Genomic DNA, 18511 nt, shown 5'->3' on the forward strand with positions numbered 1-18511 from the left:
AGTTATTAAAAGCTTTGCCTCCCATCATGCTTTTAGAAGTGACCTTTCCACACAGGCAGAGCATTTTCAGTGAGTTAGATAGTACATTTCCATCTTTCTACTAAGAAATAATGACGTATAAGAAAAGATATTCAAAAGACGATAGAAATCTGACTGTGGGTAAATAATCTTTGTCAAACGTTACATGTCATGGATCAAACTTTCCAAAGAAGAAAATTTCTTCTTCAGTGATTAAATATACACCTGAAAAAGAAAGAAGTAAACTTGATTTTTCAATGTAAGCCTTTCTAGATGATGAAAGACATATTTCAAACTGAAAATAAAGACTGATCCTAATTTGTTGAGAATTTCCAGGCAGTTAAATATTACGAAATTAGGTATAGGTTGTTTCTACCCAATATTGCCAAATGGCTGTTTGATAATGATTTGTTTCATTGGCTAAAAATAGGTAGACTATTTAAATAATTTAGACCTTCAATAATTGTTTATTTGTTTTCTGTTTTCCTTTGTTTTGGGGTATTTGTGAGATAGTTTTCTCGGTATTGTTTTCTGTTGTCTTGAATCTTTTTCTTTAAAAGACAATATATGACTTGCAGTTGTGGGGAAAATACCAGTTTGGCCCAAGTGTTTTAAATATACACATCCATATTTTCTTAATTACTCTCTCAACTCTTTCCTTCCATTTGCATCGATAGAGGAGATATCTCTATTATAAAGTAAAAGATAAGTTATTTCATCTGCTAATGGTAGTAACTTTAGCTATGGATCTAATGAATTATCTAATATCTTAGATCTAATATCATTAGTAATATTATGATTGAAATAAAATGTTTCTGTGTCTCTTGGCCCTTATTTTCTCATTATATCAATTTGGAAATTCGTGGCTAAATATAGATGAACCTATAAAGAAAAAAAGTAAAAATTAAGATAATACATAAGTGTACTTCACAAGAAGAAAATGTAGTAAATTGTATATTATCCAGGTATATCTGTGTTTCTTGCTTATGGTAGTTTTTATCTTAAGAGCATGTTTGAAGGCTAAAATTGTGATGTGCCCAAGTTCCATATGAATGTTACCTCTCAGTCTGAGAAGATTCTTGGAGAGAAACATTATACTGAAAACATGCCAAAAGAAATGAGATAGCTAAAAGAAATAGTATTTAGCAATAAACAGGAAGTGTACATTGTATATAATTAATTTTTATTTAAACAGGAAGGTTTGAGGCAGTTTGATTTTCTTCTTGGAGGAACATATGCATTTAGGACTAAACAAAACAAGGGAAAATATAAAGGAGTTAGAATCATTCCAGCAAGTACTTCCTTTTGGCTATCTGGGATAAGAAAATATGGTTCATGCTGAATTTCACTCAGCTAGACTTATCCCATGATTGAAAGGCTGGTGAGAGCCTCAGGTGACCCAGACACTGACTAAAGAATATTCAAGAAACTAAAAAAAATACTGATAAAATTTAATTATGTCCTCCAAAAAGTTTTTGAATCTTTCCTTTTTATTTTCTGCAGGGGATAAAAGAGATGAGAGTGTCAGATTTCTGACTGACAATAAACAACCAAAAAAGGCTTATGGAAAAATTTTTTAAAAACATGTTTGCTTTTGGATGCCCACTATGGTAACTGAATGATATGGTGGGCAAATGGAGGAGGAGAACATAAATGTTAAACAATATACTGTGGTACATAATTAAGAAGTAAAACAGAAAATCTGTTTTTTCTATGGTTTATGTCATTATCTCCCATTATGACTATGAAAGTTACATTTAGTTAGTGGTTGAATTATGAGGCATGGATAAATTTTACATATGCCTACAAATAGGTAAAATTAGAAGATTAAATACATGATAAGGTAATGTTCTTATATCTTGACTTCCTTTTTTCCCCAGAAGCAGTTAATCACATTCACATGATTAAAATATATAGGTATCACTTAGGTAATGTTTATTATTTCTAAATAACTAAATTGTTGTGAGTACAAGAAATATTGGTCACCTCTCCACATTCCCCCTACCCCCAGCCAAAAAAAAAAAAAAAATTGCTCCACTGACTTTCCTTAACTTCTGATTGTAGTAGCTTTAAGAAAAAGAATTTGGCAAAACAAATGAAGATTTGAACAGAAGAATTGGGATACACCAAAAAAATTGTTTTTTCAGAAACTGTGAAGATAAAAACTAAACTTAACCACAAGTTTATTTCTGTTTTTCATCCAAGTATCCAGGAAGGTTGCTAATGAGAGGTATGCCTCAGAAAATGTACATGTCTGTGAAAATGTTGGAACAAACTAATGCTTTTATTCAAGTGATTTTATTTCAATTCTAAGCCACAAGATATAAACTTTCATCAAAAATGGTAATCTATTTAAAATAAGAGCTATGTGGAATGTTTCATGTTTATGTATAACTTTCATAGTAGACCCTCCTACACAAGGAAACTAATATGCCCAAATTCTGTTACTTTTACAGTTTGTAATATATCAAGTACTAGTCCTACCCATCACTTTCATATTTTTTAAATAGATAAAAATGAAAAAGGAATGGAAGAAAAAATGAAGACACTTTGAAAAAGTGACTTTTTAATTCCTCTTTTTGGAGGAAAAGCTATCTGAAAAAACTTAATTATGATGCATTTTCTAATAAGAACAAAACTGAATTTAAAGGAAAATGTGCATTGCACATCTTGAATACTTCGTTTTTCCACTTTGCTTTGCATAATTAAAAAGTACCTGGGGTGAGGCAGAAGAATGAAAGCAGGGAGAGTGGTGGGTGGTGATAAAGAAGGAAAAACTCACAGATTTGATCTAAGAAAGTTGCAGTGATATAGTTAATCTAATACTGGGTTCAAAAATCTAAGTCAAAAGATGTTTGTATTTCAATTTTTTTTCAATGATAGCTACAAATCATTTCTATTTACTGGAAAAATAAATCAATAGGAAGATGGCATCACGGAGAAAACAGAAGAGCTCTGCCATATATTTTTCTCCTCAAAGAAAGGGTTGCTATCAACTCAGGTATTTATTATGAAAGCTCAGTTGCTTAAGATGCAGAATACTAGGATAGAAAAAACAGTTTAAACATAACCATGTCACCTCAAAAGAAACTGTTAAGTAACATTCTTAATAAATAGGCCAGGGAAATGGGGAATTATTAAGGCCTCTATCTGCTATAACGCTAGAAGTTAAGAAGTAGCAATTCATAAAATTTTCAAATAGGAATTGTAAAATTATATTGAAACCAGTATTTCATAATTTAAGAGTAAAAGCACTAGCCAAAAAAATCAGGCTGTGAACACCAAATTATGTGGTGGATATACATACATGTTCACTTATATTTAGAGGGAAGTTCTATATAGTATCTCAGATTATTTGGAAACAAAAAGAAAGAAGACACATAAAAAGCATATTTTCAGGCTTCCTCAGAAGAAATACTTTTTGTAATTCCCAGAGAAAATAATGAATTACAAATCTTGTATCAAGCTATTGCTAATGTTATTACTGTTATTAAAGTTTTCCAAATTCAGTGATTTGCAATTCCTGCAAAAGTGAAAAGGACCTAAGATTAAACAATAGAACTCATCCTTGCCAGCATTCTGAAACTTATCCAGAAGCAATTTACAGAACAAAATGCAGATAGCAGGTATTAGAAGTTCTGATATTCTGGAGAAATAATTAGGACTGTCCAAAATGAAGTATGTACTCTCTTTGTAATACTGACATTAAAGATATTTTATAGTGTCAACAAAGAAGTACATTTTAAGCACCTACTATCAGAAATTACATGCTGAGTGTACTAAACATGAAATGTTTACTGGCTAAAATGAATGGTTCATAAAAACACCTAATGTCTCAAGTGGGGATGTTTCTCAAGAGGTTGTCCCATGACAATTTGCAAAATTATCAGATACTACTAATAATTTATTGATAAATAATTACATAAACACTGTAAGATTTTTTCATTACTTATTCTGTGGCTTAGGAGAAGCTTTTTTCCCTTTAAATTTACCTCATGAGATTGTGATTGACCTCAAGTTTTCTTTACAATTATTGTTTCAATTAAGTGTGGCACAGAAAGACAGCTCTCTTGAAACATCTTAAGTTTTCCTAATATTCATGCAAGACAATGAAGCAACTTTGGATCCAGAATTTCATAAATCATAAGTCTTAGCATAATTTGATTTGGGATGAAAACATATCTCTGTGCCTAATGCTTAACTGAGAAGGACATTAAAGCAAAAGACAGGTGATGAAAGTTTTCTTTCCTTCTATATCTTCATAACTTCGTTGAACATGATAGATTGGCTAGCTTATTGATTTAGAAATGATCAGCAATATTACTTCCCCTAAAGGAATATTAAGATGATTCATAACAGATTTGAAGTTTGATCTCTAGCTTCCTGCATAAACATGAATAAATTTATAAGTTTAGCTGTCTTCAAATTTCTACCTTAGAAATATCCACTTACGCACAACGGGTGTCTCTGTAGTTCTCCAAGACTTTAGTGACTGTCTTTATATATACACATTTATACTGCTAAAGGAACAATAAAGTACAATAGCTGAGGGCTTACATCCTTGTTAAAATATCACCCTTGCCTTTTACTAGCTGTGGATTTTCAGTTACTTAAATAGTCTGTGTCTGTATTTCTACCTTTACGAAACATGTATCACCAATCTCTTAAGGTTGGGGTGAGAATTAAATATGTTAGTATATGCAAATATTTAGAACAGTTCCTGGCAAATGATAAGCACTCAATAAATATTAGCAGGTGGTAATATTGTTTCATTTCTCAAGTTGAATTTTTATTTATATCGTGGAATCAGTGGTTTCCTTCAAGGGTAAAATAAGTATGTGCTTAGTAACTGGTCATTTCTGGTCCAGTTTCTTCCCATTAAAATTTATTTCCCAAACTTCAGTCATTCACTTACTTTGTTTGTGGGGTTTTCTCACATTTCATAGACTTAAATAACTTTATGTTAATGGAAAATGTATTCAGTTCACTTATAAATGGCTCTGATGTGATGATTTTTTCTGCTAAATCTTAGGATTATGTAAATAATAATTAAAATTAAAACAGTTGTCAACTAAAATCATCTCTTGTGCCCTGGCAATATGTACACAACACATTTAGAATCATCTCCTTAGATGAAAGCTTTCCAAAGTTGACAAGAAGAGAATATTTAGAGGATGATGGACTGCTATGCCCATTCAAATCTGGTAGTGGTGGGACAAAAATGGCATGGACTTGGTTATAGAAGAAATGGTAAAACTGACACGGGTGAACACCCAGGTGCCCATTCATTGATATGGAGATATTTACATACTACCTCCTCTAACATTTAAATCTTGAGGTACCTTTACAAGCGAATGACTTTTACACATAGACTGTAAGTCCAGCAAGAAATGGAACAACAAATACTTCCACCCATATAAGCTGAATATAAGACATGTATACTAAATATTCACTGAAGACTGTAAATCTTAGTATACTGAGTAAGAGTTAACAATAGTAAATTTTAGATGTAGAGCAGTATAAAATAAATCCCTACTTCATTAAGAGGCTTAAATACCAAATATATACATACATATTCTCCCCCTGCTAAAGAAGCTGAAATATCAGTGAATAACATGTATGAAGTTTTGGTTTCTAGGAATGCTCCCATCAACTACTATTCTGTTCTCGGTTTTCATATGCAAAAGGCCTTTCCTTTCAATATTAATCGAGCGTCAGCCATGATTATCTTATTAGGATAATGCTAAAAGCTGTAAAATTCTGTAAAATACATGATAGCTTCACAAAATGCAAGTTTATTTCTCACTACATAGAAGTTTGAAGGGAAAATTTCTACCTGAATTCTCTGTACTCCCTGCAAGTTTTCTCTAAGTATAAAATTATTCCAAAATAAAAGTTTACTAAATAAAGCAAAGTAAGTTTTCCTGGCCTGTGCTTGGCTTTTCTTGACGTGGTGATGCAGAGCCCCAAATTCTCCCATCTTGCACCTTCATCCTCCCGTGAGGCCTTGTTTAATGTTTACTACCAGCCAATATACTAGGAAAGAGGACGTGGAGTGGAAGCCCTCCCTGGTTAATAGTCTTGGAAGGCAAATGGGTCTCATTGTTTCTGTTCACTTTCTATTGGTCTGAACTAGTCACATGGCCACTCTTAATTGCAAGGCAGGCTGAGAAACGCAGTCTGAATATCTGCCCAGGAAAGAGAGCTGAGTGACCATCAGGCTGTGCATTCCTCCTATATAACAGTTCACCCCTGTTTTCCAAACTTAGAAATACATCGGTATACCTCCTCAAAGGTGACAGCAAAAAGCCCCATCCATTTACAGCTTCAAGCTCCAATTCTAGAATCTCTGGTATGAAACAGTTTTCTCCTTCAGGCCCAGTTTTTCTCCAGGGGGTTAAGAATTTAGAACTTGAAAAATAAGCTCTCCACCCTGCTTTCCCCATCACATTCAAAAGACAATGGTGGAGCAAGAACTTGATACCTGGAAAAACAAACAAACAAAACCCCTCTCATTTGTAAAGAAAAGAATGATAAATGGCCAACAATCACTGGACCAAAGTGATAAGTAAGTCCTGCTGGGCAGGTCCTGGGAGACCCTTCCCTGGAGTAGAGACAGTGCCTGGCTCTTCTTTCTGGAAGAATTCCCCATGTCCATTGTTCTCCAGGGCTTCTGGCTCTGCTCTCTGGAGGCTCTTCCTTCTTCATTATCATTCATGGGCCTCATCCGAAGTGGGCATTGAAGAGAATGGCCTCCTTGAAGTTTGTGCTGCCTTCATAATCCAGTTTTTGTGGAGAAAATGTGGGATTCAGGGGTTCGATAGAATCACAGGGTTTTTAGGCCTGACTTCTGGTTTCTTTGGTAATACAGTTCCCTCAGAATCTTAGTAGGCGTTGATTTAATCCCTTCAGTCAGTTGCATGTGCCAGTAACCAGAGCCAAAGACATCCAAAATTCTATTCTAGACGTACTACTCAGGCCTGCTTTATTTACAGATTCCTCAAAGTCTTGTCTCTCCCGATCTCACTCCATCTCTGTCTCTCTGTGTCTGTCTCTCATTCTTTCTCTTCCTGCTGCTTTGTTCCTCCCCGCCCCACTCTCTCCTTCATTCAAAGTACTGGAAAATTCCTGCTTAGTGAAATAATACTACTAATGAGAGCTTCTATTTAAATTATCAAAATACAATTTTTAATTATAAATTCCTTTCTTTTCTTTTCTTTTCTTTTTTGTTTTATTGTAGAATCTGTCTATGATGCCTGTTCAGAAGAAAGAATAATAAGGTGTTTAAAAAAATTTCTTCCAGAAGCCCTTATTGTATGACTATTATGTATTTAAATGTATTATAATAGTAGAAGACCTGAAAATTAATAGAACATTACCTCTGAAAAAGCTGAGCTCACATCACAGCATAAACACAAAGTATTTCAATATTAAATATTTTGTTCCAGTGATTGCTACAGCAATGCAGATCACCTTGAAACATAGAGGTGTAAAACAATGCTTTTTTATGCTATGGAATCTGGTCAAAAATTCAGATAAGGTACAACAGACAGCTTGTCTCATCTACACAGTATTTTAAGTCTCAACTGGAAGTCTAGGGGTGGTTCAATGACTGGAAGAAGGAATTATCAGGACATCTTTATATTCACATGATTGATGGTTGATACTTACTGTCTGCTGGAACCTCAGCTAGTCCGTCAGCCAGAAAACTTACAAGGCCTCTTTTTGTGGTCTCTCTGTATGGGATGATTTGGGCTTCCTCCCATCATGATGACTATATTCTAAATGTGAGGATTCCAAGAAAATTAGAGGGGCTGCATGTTATTTTTATGCTTTAATATTTAGGTCATATAGTGCCACTTCTGCCATATGTTTTGGTTGAAGTAGGTATAAAGGTCTGCCCAAGTTCAAAATGAAAGAACATAGACCCCACCATTTGATAGGAGGGGTGTCAGGGTCACACAGTAAGAAGACCACATGGAATATGAAATATTGTTGCAGCCAGTCAGCTTTGAGTACACATTTTATTCAAATTAATTAATGTCCAAAACATTTACTTCCCATTTAAATCCACTTTATTCACTTTTTTGAATGAATCTTAATACAGTTATTTTTATGTACACTACTAAATTATTCTCTTTTAAATCATGTAAAGCTTAAATATATATATTATATATATACATTATTATATATATAATGGTATCAAATGTCAATATTTTTTCAGATATCTCGGCACAGAAGAAATCATTCACAGCATGTCTTGAAAGATGTCATTCCTCCATTGGAGCAATTGGTAAGTGATTGTTTCACTTCAACACTATATTATTTATCTACAGCTACAAAATAAATTACCCCAGAGCTCAACAACTTAGAACAACAACACACATTATTATTTCATGTTCCTGTGAATCAGAAATCTGGGCATAACCTAGCAGGGTCCTGTAGTTCAGAGACTTTCTAAAATTTGCAATCAAGGGTGAAGCCAAAATTGGGGTCACAACTGAAAGCTTGACTGGGGAAGGATCTGTTTCAAGCTCATGTACACAGTTGTTGGCAGTATTTAGGTCCTCCAGGGCTGCTCTCAGTTCCTCGCTACTTGGGTTTCTCCAGCATGGCAGCTTGCTTCTTTGCAGCACGTAAACTGAGAAAGCAAGAGCGTCTGCTAGCAAGTTGAAAGACAAAATCTCTTGCAACCTAATCATGGAAGTGATAGCCCATCAAATTTGGCACATTCTCTTGGTTGAAAGCAAGTCACTAAGTCCAGTCTACATTCAAGAAGGGTTACACCAGGGTGTGAATAACAGGAAGCAGGAATTTTTTTCCCCTTTCATGCTGTTTATTGCTGTATACTAATGACTATAAGAGGGCCTGAAATATTCTGAAAAACATGAAGGAATGTAGTATTACAGATGTCTTAAAAATACATAAACCTAACCTCTGTGAGAGATTTTGATACTTCTTTTTGTTAATGGCCTCCTTTTTGATAAATGTATTTTATGTTTTCTCCTTGCTTGTTCTTCTTGCTGCGCTTTGCGTTAGTCAACACACTTCCAGTCCCTGGAATATTTCTCTTCTTGGTTCAGTTCTATTTTCTCTTGTTTTATATGTTCTAGATTCCTTATCTTTACTTGAGCTATTACTCTGTCATTCTCCTTTACTTTAGAATAAAAATTCTTTTAAAAGATTGTCCACCTTTAATGTCCCTAATTTCTCCCCTCCTTTACATCTTGAACTAACCTCATTTAGGCCTTTATCCCAACCACTCATCTCTTAACAAGATCATCAATTACTTCCCTATTACTAAATCCATTGGTAAAAGTCTCAGTTCTCTTAGATCTATCTGAGAATTTAATCCAATTGATAACTCTTCTTTTTGAAACATTTTTTTCTCACATGACTACTAGGAAACCACTGTCTCACGGATCTCCAACTAATTAAGTGACTACTCATTTTCCATCTTCTTTGCTGGTTCCCATTCATCTTGGAGCTCAATTCTTTACTTCTTTTTCTATACATTTATTCCATAGGGCATCTCATTCAGTGTTATGGTTTTACATGGTGTGCTACACTAACCACTTTTAAATTTTAATCTCCAGCATGGACCATTGCCCTAAATCCCGGTAGTGTATATTGTGGTATTTTTGTTTATATGTCTAAGATATTTCTCAAACTTAACATTTCCTAAATTGATCCTGATTTTCTCCCAAACCCGCTTCTCCCAGCCTTCTCTATTTCAAAAGAAGCTAACTCCATTCTTTCAGATGTTTCAGTCAAAACTCTTAGCCATCTTTAGCTCCTTTCTTTCTTTCATAAGGTAAACAAAATCAAAGAACCCTTTTTGCTCTGTCTTTAAAATACATCCAGAATCAGTTCACTTTTCACCACCTTTATGCTATCATCTCTCCCAGTTTACTACAATGCCTTCCTAACTCACATGCCTGTTTTCACTCTTGCTTTCTGTTTCCAGAATGAGCTTGTTAAAATGTAAGTTAGGTTCTGCCACTCTTTGGATCAAATTCCTCTATCATTTCCAGTCTCTCCCAGGGTAAAAACTGAAAAGCATCTGGTGCCTTACCTGATTCTGCAGGTCCCAGCCACCTCTGTGCTTCACCTTTTCCTTTCTTCTCCTGGCTTATTCTACTCCAGCCAAAATGACCTCCTTGCTTCTCCCACAGGGCCATTTCACCTGCTCTTTCTTCTGCCTGGTACAAAATAGTTCATTTGGTGCCCAGAAATTTGTAAGGCTCATTCGTTCCTTTTCTTTGCGTCTCTGTGCAAATAACACCTTTTAAGGTAGGTCTTCTCTAATCTCCCCTAAACACAAATGAACACATTAAAAAACCCTACCATTTTTGTCCACACTCCTTTTCTCTTGCCCTAATTTAATTTTCTTCTTAGAACTTACCACCATGTAGTATACTACACAATTTCTTTTTGTTTGTCATCTCATTAGGATGTTCTGTGAGAGCAGGGATATTATCTCCTATGTTTATAACTCTATTCCCATGATTATAACAATTGCTAGAATATTATAAAATCTCAGGAAATATGTGTCAAATGAGTGTACAAATGAAGTAGTTAATGGCTTTTTTCTCTTCCAACCTCATAATACACAGATCTATACCTGTGAACTTTTTCTTCATTATCTCATCGTATATCTTGAAGTGCTACTTAGTCATTTGTTCTAGTATGTCTCAGTGTCATCCTAAAAATGAAATCTCGCAAATTGACCCATCATCGCCTTCCTCCCAAATTGATTCCTGTTTCCATTGAGCTTATTTCTATTAGTAGCAAACATGTATCTAGGCTTAGAACACATTTTCTTTGGATCCTTTATTGTCTCTATGACCCATCACATAAGGCAACATTTTCTGAGATAGTTTCTCCACAATGGATGTGGTGCCCTCGTTTTTCCTCTGTGCTTACAGGTGCATGTCCTTTCCCAGGCTTCCCAGTGCTTCTGGTTTTACCCTACTATATTCCACCATGCCTCACCCACTACCTCTCCCACTGATCCTGTGCAGTAATGCCTCCCCGCCTTCTTTAAACAGTATCTTCATTACTTCATTCTCCTTGTCAGAACGTCCAACAGCTTTCTATTTTCTATAGCATCCAGTCTATAGAATTCTCTCATGGTCCCTGATTTACTTTATTTATTATCTACTTCCAAATGTATACCCTGAAGCTAGCAATAGTAACATGATTAAGACATGGCTCTCACCCTGAAGGAGCTTGGATTTTCTGTAATGATTATAGTTCCTTCATCCCAGCACTCTTTTGTGTTGTTCACTCTTATTTCATGGGTAATAGGCTTGTTCCATGGCTAGACTATAAATGCTTTGAAGTTAGGGGTCGTGACTTGTATTTTCTTTATTATATCATATGTCCCTTTACATTGCTTCTGGCACTAGTGTTTGGTCAGCAAAGACATATTTGTCAATTGATTTAATAATAATATATTAATGATTTATTAACATAATATTGTTAATTGCAGATATGACTGCTATTTGTAGTGAAAGCCAATTTAAAAAATTTACTTAGGTAAGAATATATCTTTTTTTCAAAATTAAGTACTTATGTTTCAACTTAGAGAGCATTTTCCCTGGAAAATATTTCTCTGATTCCTCAGCTTTGAATCAGGTAGCCTTCCTTTATTCTGTCTTCTTATAGCAGCTTGGCCTTGCCTCTATCTCTAAATTTCCTCGGTCTCTAATTACACTAAAACTGCCTATTTCCTTTTACAGTTCTCTTGCTGAAGTATAAGGTATTTGAGTATCATTCACTGTTTTATTGTTAAAACTTTATATAAGTCCTGGCACAGTGTAGCTGTACGGTGAATAGGAAAGTAATTGTGTTTCTTTTCTATAAATTTGACTTACAGAACAAATAAAGTATATATAAATAATTATAAAGAGCTTTATTTTAAATATAGCACAGCAAATGTTTCTCTGAAGTGTTTGATGAAACATGGCAAAAGTTAGACTGAAAATGAAGCTATATGCCTGTGTATGAAATATAAATATACATGCAATTATATGTAATTTTATATGTGCAAATATATGTGCAATTATATTTGAAAAATGCCTTAAGGGGGTCTCAAAATTTTTACGTAAAATATATATTAATTATGAATTTTAAAAATTAAAATTATGGTTATTGGTTAAATTTAATCAGTGACTAATGATATGTGCTGTGCGTGCAGATCAAGCATAGGCTAGTATTAAAAAATTAGAATATTCAGAAGTGGTTTTATCAATTTACTGTCCTAACACTAAGGTTATTTGTTGATTTGCTGGCATGTAATTGTCTGTCTTGACTATGCAGCCTCAGTTCTTAATAAATGAAACTCATTTTAAATATCTTAAATTATTGATAGTTTAACTGAAAAAATACATTTATGGGCTCAGTATAATATAAAGTCAGATAACCTTGGAAAAGTAGCACTGGGAAGTACTGCTAGACAGAAGGCAAAAACAGTAATTTCTTGAGTTCTTTGGTTTGCAGTCTCTAAATCTCTTCTCTGCATCTCTTTCTCTTACTCTGTCTCTTTCTCTCTGTCTCTGTCTCTGTCTGTCTCTCTCTCTCTCTCTCACACACACACACACACACTCTTTTTTATAGCTCTTTTGGAACTACCAATCAATTTACTTCCTATTCCTGAGTTGACTTTCCCTGGAGCCTTTCTTTGAGTACTTGTTTATCTTGCTCTGTCTTGTAAACAGAGGTTATTTTCAACTATTATCCACCAATCAATCTCTCCTTGATTAAATTGCTTATTTCGTGTTGTTTTAAGGAAAGAAATTTTTATCTTTCCCCCACAAGTCTCATTTATGAATTACTCCATTATGATAGACAATGAAACAATAATCACCAGCTCCCTCAAGCAACAAATTCTAACTTTTTAGCACCATACTGTTTACACCGAGACTTAAATTATTTTCTAGAACCAATAGTTGTCTTTATATTTGACTAATATAACTGTATATTATTTTTATCTATATTTACTTATTTCTTTCCAAACATCTGGCATGTTCCTTCCTTCCATTTCTACAATTCTTCTTCCTTCCCTCATGCCTGCCTCAGTGTTGCTTCTGGAGTCATCCATAGGGTCTCACAGTAGTTTCCCTTGGCAGTACCTACCAGGATGAATCACCATATATAAAGTAGTACCAGAAAACTTTAGAAAATAGTAAGATACTTTAAGATGATGTCATTACTCATTATTTTTATCTTTGAGTATCTATATCCCACATTTTGTGCTATATAAATCCCATTTCCTTTACCTCTCATATTTAGAACTTCCCTGAACATTATCCAGCAATCATGAGAGGCTTTGGCTTTAAGCCTAACTGGCGAAAGTATACCATTAGATCCACCCTCTTTGGAGGAAAATGATTCACTTTACAGAAGTGGAGTCTGCCATGGTGGTTGCTCTGATGGATGCTGTCACCTTGTGGTAACCAGCTTTACCTCTCAATGTTCCCTTTAAACAAATACATAATGCATTACTTTTGAATATTGGCAAAAATATATTCCTGTTTGGAGTCAGAAATCTTATGGTGGAAACTACCCTTTTCACTGACAGCTGACATCATTTATGCAACTTGGTATGAAAATCTATATGCTATCAAGGCAAGAGACTAACTTGTTTTCTGAGTAGCTGTATTGTTGCTTAACCAGTTCTATAACGCAGCAAAGATTTTAAACATAAAACGTCAAATATACTAATACACGTTTGTTTCCAGGTCTTGTATGTTTCACATTACAACTCTTCATGAGACCTAATTATTTTCAGGGCATTTTCCCTTTTGCCCCTAAAGAAGTTTTAAAGAAAAATAACCCTGTTTACAGCATGTTAAATCTTTATCATCTTTATTTATATCAAAAGAGTGTAAGACATGTCTACGAATAACCCTGCAGGAGTCAAAAGCCTGTGGCAGGTTTTAGAGAATCATCTGCTACCTCCTGAGCTGGAAGGATTTGGAGGCCAGAGCTGAGGAAGTTGCCATGGCTTGGGGGCAAAGCAGGCTTTTGCAGATAAACCTTAAGTCACAGATTCTACCTTTTGGAGCCAGATATCATTTTATGGATTAATTAATACTTATGAGGGCTTTAAGGCTGAAAGACATTGTGAACATACAGTATTTTCTTATTTTAAAACAAAGGACAGCCTCTTTCAGGGAATAATTCCATTGATCAGGCTGTGCTTTCTTTAAATAGCAAAAAATTTCCAAAAGCTCTTCAGTCTTTCAAAATTCTGCTTTGTTAAGATAAAGTTAGGTTTTCCGAAAAACATCCTCCCAGATCTTCAAGCTGGTAGTATGTTGATAAAGTTACATAATTTAATAACTCCAGTACAAACCATCTCCAAGTTTCCATTGTTTTATGTGCCCTTCCTTTACTCAAACAGGAGTGTGTTTTTTATTTCAGGATTTGTTGAGGCCATCCCCATACTGGGCACTGTGCTAGGTTTGGGGTATGCAGCGATATACAAATAATCGTATTATTTTCTGGAGGGGTTGTCAGTCTACAGGTGAAGAGCAGCATTACACAAGTAAGGGAAGGCATTGTTCTATGACTGCAAATTACACAACACGCTATGAGAGCAGACAGTTTCTATGTGAGATGGAGAGCCTACCTTGGATTAAGTAATCATAAAAGCCCTCTGTGAAAGGGCTATTTAAATCGAGACTTGCAGGGTGATAGATTTTGTCAAGCAAGTAACTGGAAGAAGAATGATGCAAATAGAAGGAACAGCAAGTGCAAGGGTCTGGAGGTCAGAACAAAGTTGTTACATTTGAAAAACTACAAGAATGTCATACTGGCTAGAACAGGGAAATAAGTCAAGAAGTGTGGGCATAGGGAGGGCATAGGGCATGCTCAGATCATGATAGGTCTTGAGTTGATGGTAAGGAGTTTAGAAGCCATTAAAACACAGAAATAGGTTACAATAACTTCTCCCACCCAGGCCCACATTTGAAATTCATTTGACTCTAGAGTAGAGAGAATGAACACACACACATACACATGCACACACAATAACAACAAAAAAGGACATTAACTTTGAGCAATCCTTTCTTCCTTACTGCCTTGACCAAAATTAGGTTATAATAAAGCAATTGAATTATGGTAATAGATTGCTGAGGCAGTAACCAGGAAGGCCATTCTCAATGAACTCCAATGGTAGGCAAAGAAGGAGCGACATACTTAAATCAAGACACAAAGAAATAGAAGTCAGGGAAGAAGAGAGAAACAGAGGAGGAGAAAGGAGAGGTGATATGCAGAAAAAGTCTCCAGAATATTGAAGTTCTTGAGACAAAAAGAGGTGCCCTCAGCAGCCCATTTCCCAAATAGAACCTGGATTTTTTGGTGGTGACGAAATGAAACACACTGGTTACAAGATGAAAGGCTCAGGGAAAAGGCTATGGGGGTTCTTAAACATCAAATAGTAGCTTTTTCCAGATGACATTTTGATGAGTTAAGGGTAAATAAATCAGAGACATGTGGGTAAAATTTCCCTGGAAATACACAGGGATTTAAAATGATGGGGAAAAGCACTTGGCAAAACATAGCATGCACTTTGCCAAACCCAACATTTGAAAAACGGTTCAAGACATTCAGCAGAACCCTAAAGCTCAACATATTATCTTATCCTGAGAGAAAGAGAGGGGGGAAAGCCCATGAGCAGCATACGCACTGCAGGGTATAAATAAGTTCCAATGAGCAAACCGTGCTTAACTCCAAGACCTGAAATCAAGACCAGCTTCTCCAGAACTTCTTTGAGAATGCTTAGTTATTCCTTTCCAGGCACCACTCATGTATGACAAAGCATCGTTTTTCTTTGCTTTTCTTCTGTTCTCCTTTTCATGTAATTATTGTATCCAACTTGAGAATTTTGGTTTACCACTTTCTAAAAGTATGCACACAGTAAATTATGCATCTACATTAGGCCAAAATATCATACTTCACGTCTCTAAAAGCATCATATTTCATTCTCCAGCTATACATAAGGTAGTTCTAAAATTAAACATTTACGTTTTTTAAATTAATACTTTATATGATGTACAGATAAGTTGGATTTTGAAAGTGATTTTTTCCCTTGCTTTTGTTTCTGTTCCACTGCAAGTCCAAACACATGGTCAGCAGATCTGATATAGCAAGAAAGCTAGAGCCAATACAGAAATAATTGGAGACTGAGAAGAAAAATGTAAGCAATGAGTCCCAAAGAGGAAAGTGGGGCAAGAGAAGGAAAGCCAGTGGAGTGACGTAGGATGACTAAGTTCTAGAGATCGACTATATCATGTGATTATAGTTAATCAGACTGTGTTGTGCACTGAAAATTTGCTATGAGAGTAGATCTCACATGCTCTCACCACAAAAAAAGATTTGAAAAGGTGACTATATAAGAAAATGGATACATTAAGTAGTTTGACTATAGTAGTCATTTCATTATGTTTGCGTAAATCAATACACCTTAAATGTATACAATTTTTGTTTTAAAAATAGAAACATAAAAATAATTTTAAAAAAGAAAGCCAATGGAAAGAAGACAGACAGAAATTTCTGTTTTTATGAGTAGTAGAGAAATCAAGAAGAGATTTAAGAAGGAAGAGAAGCATCATTTGATATAACCAGATATGTGTTCATTTTGTGCTTTATAATAGAAATTACCAGAACAAACAAGATTATCAGCAAAGTACTGTGATCTATTAAAAATTCAGAAAAAATATAACAAGTGTCTCATTATTAAATAGGAAAATAATTAAATGCCAAATCTGTTTGAAAATTACTGTAGCTCACATTTGTAGTTACAGCAAGTTGATAAAAAGTTCTCCTAGGATTACAGTCAGTCACACAGAAATTTTCACAGGGTAATGCAACTTTGAAGGGCTGTCTCCAATTCAGGGCTGGGGCCTGTCTCAGATTTGAGGATCTTGAAAAATTATATTTATCAATATGATCAGTATTTATGGAGGTGATGATCCCTAGGATTATTTCATAGTAACCAGATTTGTAAGAGTCTGCTGTGTAAACTGTAATTCTGATTTATAAATTTATAGTGGTGGATATGCTGATGCTGACTGTTTGTCATCCGCATTCCACACGAGAGTACCTAGAAAGTGAATTAGGAGTCAGAGTGTTGCCAATGAACACAATCAGAACAAAGCAGGAGAGAGCAACAACTTACATACATCAGTAGAGCAAAAAAGCTCTGTGGTTCTGGTATTAAAACCAATCCCTTCTTGTGAAAATCTAGTGAAAGTCTTAGATTCAGTTTATTTCCATTTATAAACACGTATTTTAATAGAGTTCTTTTGGTGGACTGGTGTAGATGAAAATCTGTTGTTTTCAATTCTACTTTTGTCTGAGAATGACGTGAAGCCTTCACATAAAAAATTACAGTGTCTGAACTTATGGTTACAGGCTGGTCTCTCTACCACGATTGTTACCATTAATCATAGGTTGTCTTCGGCTCTCTTGCCTTGCCTATCACTTCCAACTTAGGTTGATAAACAGGTGCTATCTGGGTATCCCACTGCCATTTATTCTTTTCATCTGTATCTCAACACAGTTGTGTCTGCTTAGTACTTCCTCAATGCTAGCAGACTGGCTGGCATCCAGTCTGGACAAATTGCTGATCTTTCCTGCCACTTAGCATTAAATAAAGCTTCTAAGGAGCATTGGATAAATAGCTCAAGAAGCCAGATACAGCATCTAAATATTTGTTGACATTTCTTAAGTATACATAGTTTAAGGAGTGCTACTACCTTAAAGAACTTCAAATGGGCCTGGAACCTGGCATATAGTATCCTAAACTTAGGCCTGAGCTATACATAATTTTGTAAATTATTAGAGGCAAGGCCATTTGAGTCCTAGATGACCAACTTACTCCACTGTGATTTATTGATTGTTGTCCCTGCAAACCATAGGATTAACATAAAATGGGAATAAATAATTAGAGTAAATACTGTGGTACCATATGTAAAGCCACATACAAAATACATAGCCATCTTCTGCTTGCCCTAGTATTTCTTTCATCTCCTATGAGCTTCCTGGAATCACTGATTCCTAGTGTCTGGAACATGATGAGGTATTTCAAAGTATGATGATAATGAATAATTAAGTAATTAAATGTACCTCATGGAAGCTTTGCTTCCCATCATGGGACTTAAAGTAACGCAGTGCTTTCAGTGTAGGAAGCCTGATTGGAGTTGTCTATTCCGGGGTAAAAGCTAACTCAGTCTCTGGGATGGCTGGAGAGGAGTGTGGTATTCAGTCCACAAAAAGATGACCAGAAGTGTCTTAAATGCGAGCTCACAAGGATATAAGTCTCAGTAAGATTAAGATTGTCCTATTAATCTTTGCAGTCCATTGTGAGCAAAGCATCTGGTATTTATGGGAAGGGAATGTTACTATTTAAAAATGTGTTGAAAGAGTGAATGAGTGTACACCAAGTATGAAAGAAACAATGGAGAGAAATGAACGGCTGATC

The 18511-nt window shown here is 35.0% G+C and overlaps 1 protein-coding gene across 3 annotated transcripts in view; it reads left to right on the top strand.

The window, feature by feature from the left end:
• ARHGAP15 (Rho GTPase activating protein 15) overlaps window positions 1-18511 on the top strand; it is a 584181-nt gene that overhangs the window by 68697 nt on the left and 496973 nt on the right. For all 3 annotated transcript variants that reach the window (XM_072960912.1, XM_072960913.1, XM_072960914.1), the window contains exon 3: window positions 8243-8311. In XM_072960912.1, coding sequence (XP_072817013.1) covers window positions 8243-8311 — 69 coding nt within the window. The remainder of the gene's footprint in view (window positions 1-8242; window positions 8312-18511) is intronic.

Source organism: Vicugna pacos, chromosome 5 (genome assembly GCF_048564905.1).
Source record: "Vicugna pacos chromosome 5, VicPac4, whole genome shotgun sequence".
Classification (NCBI taxonomy): Eukaryota; Metazoa; Chordata; class Mammalia; order Artiodactyla; family Camelidae; genus Vicugna; species Vicugna pacos.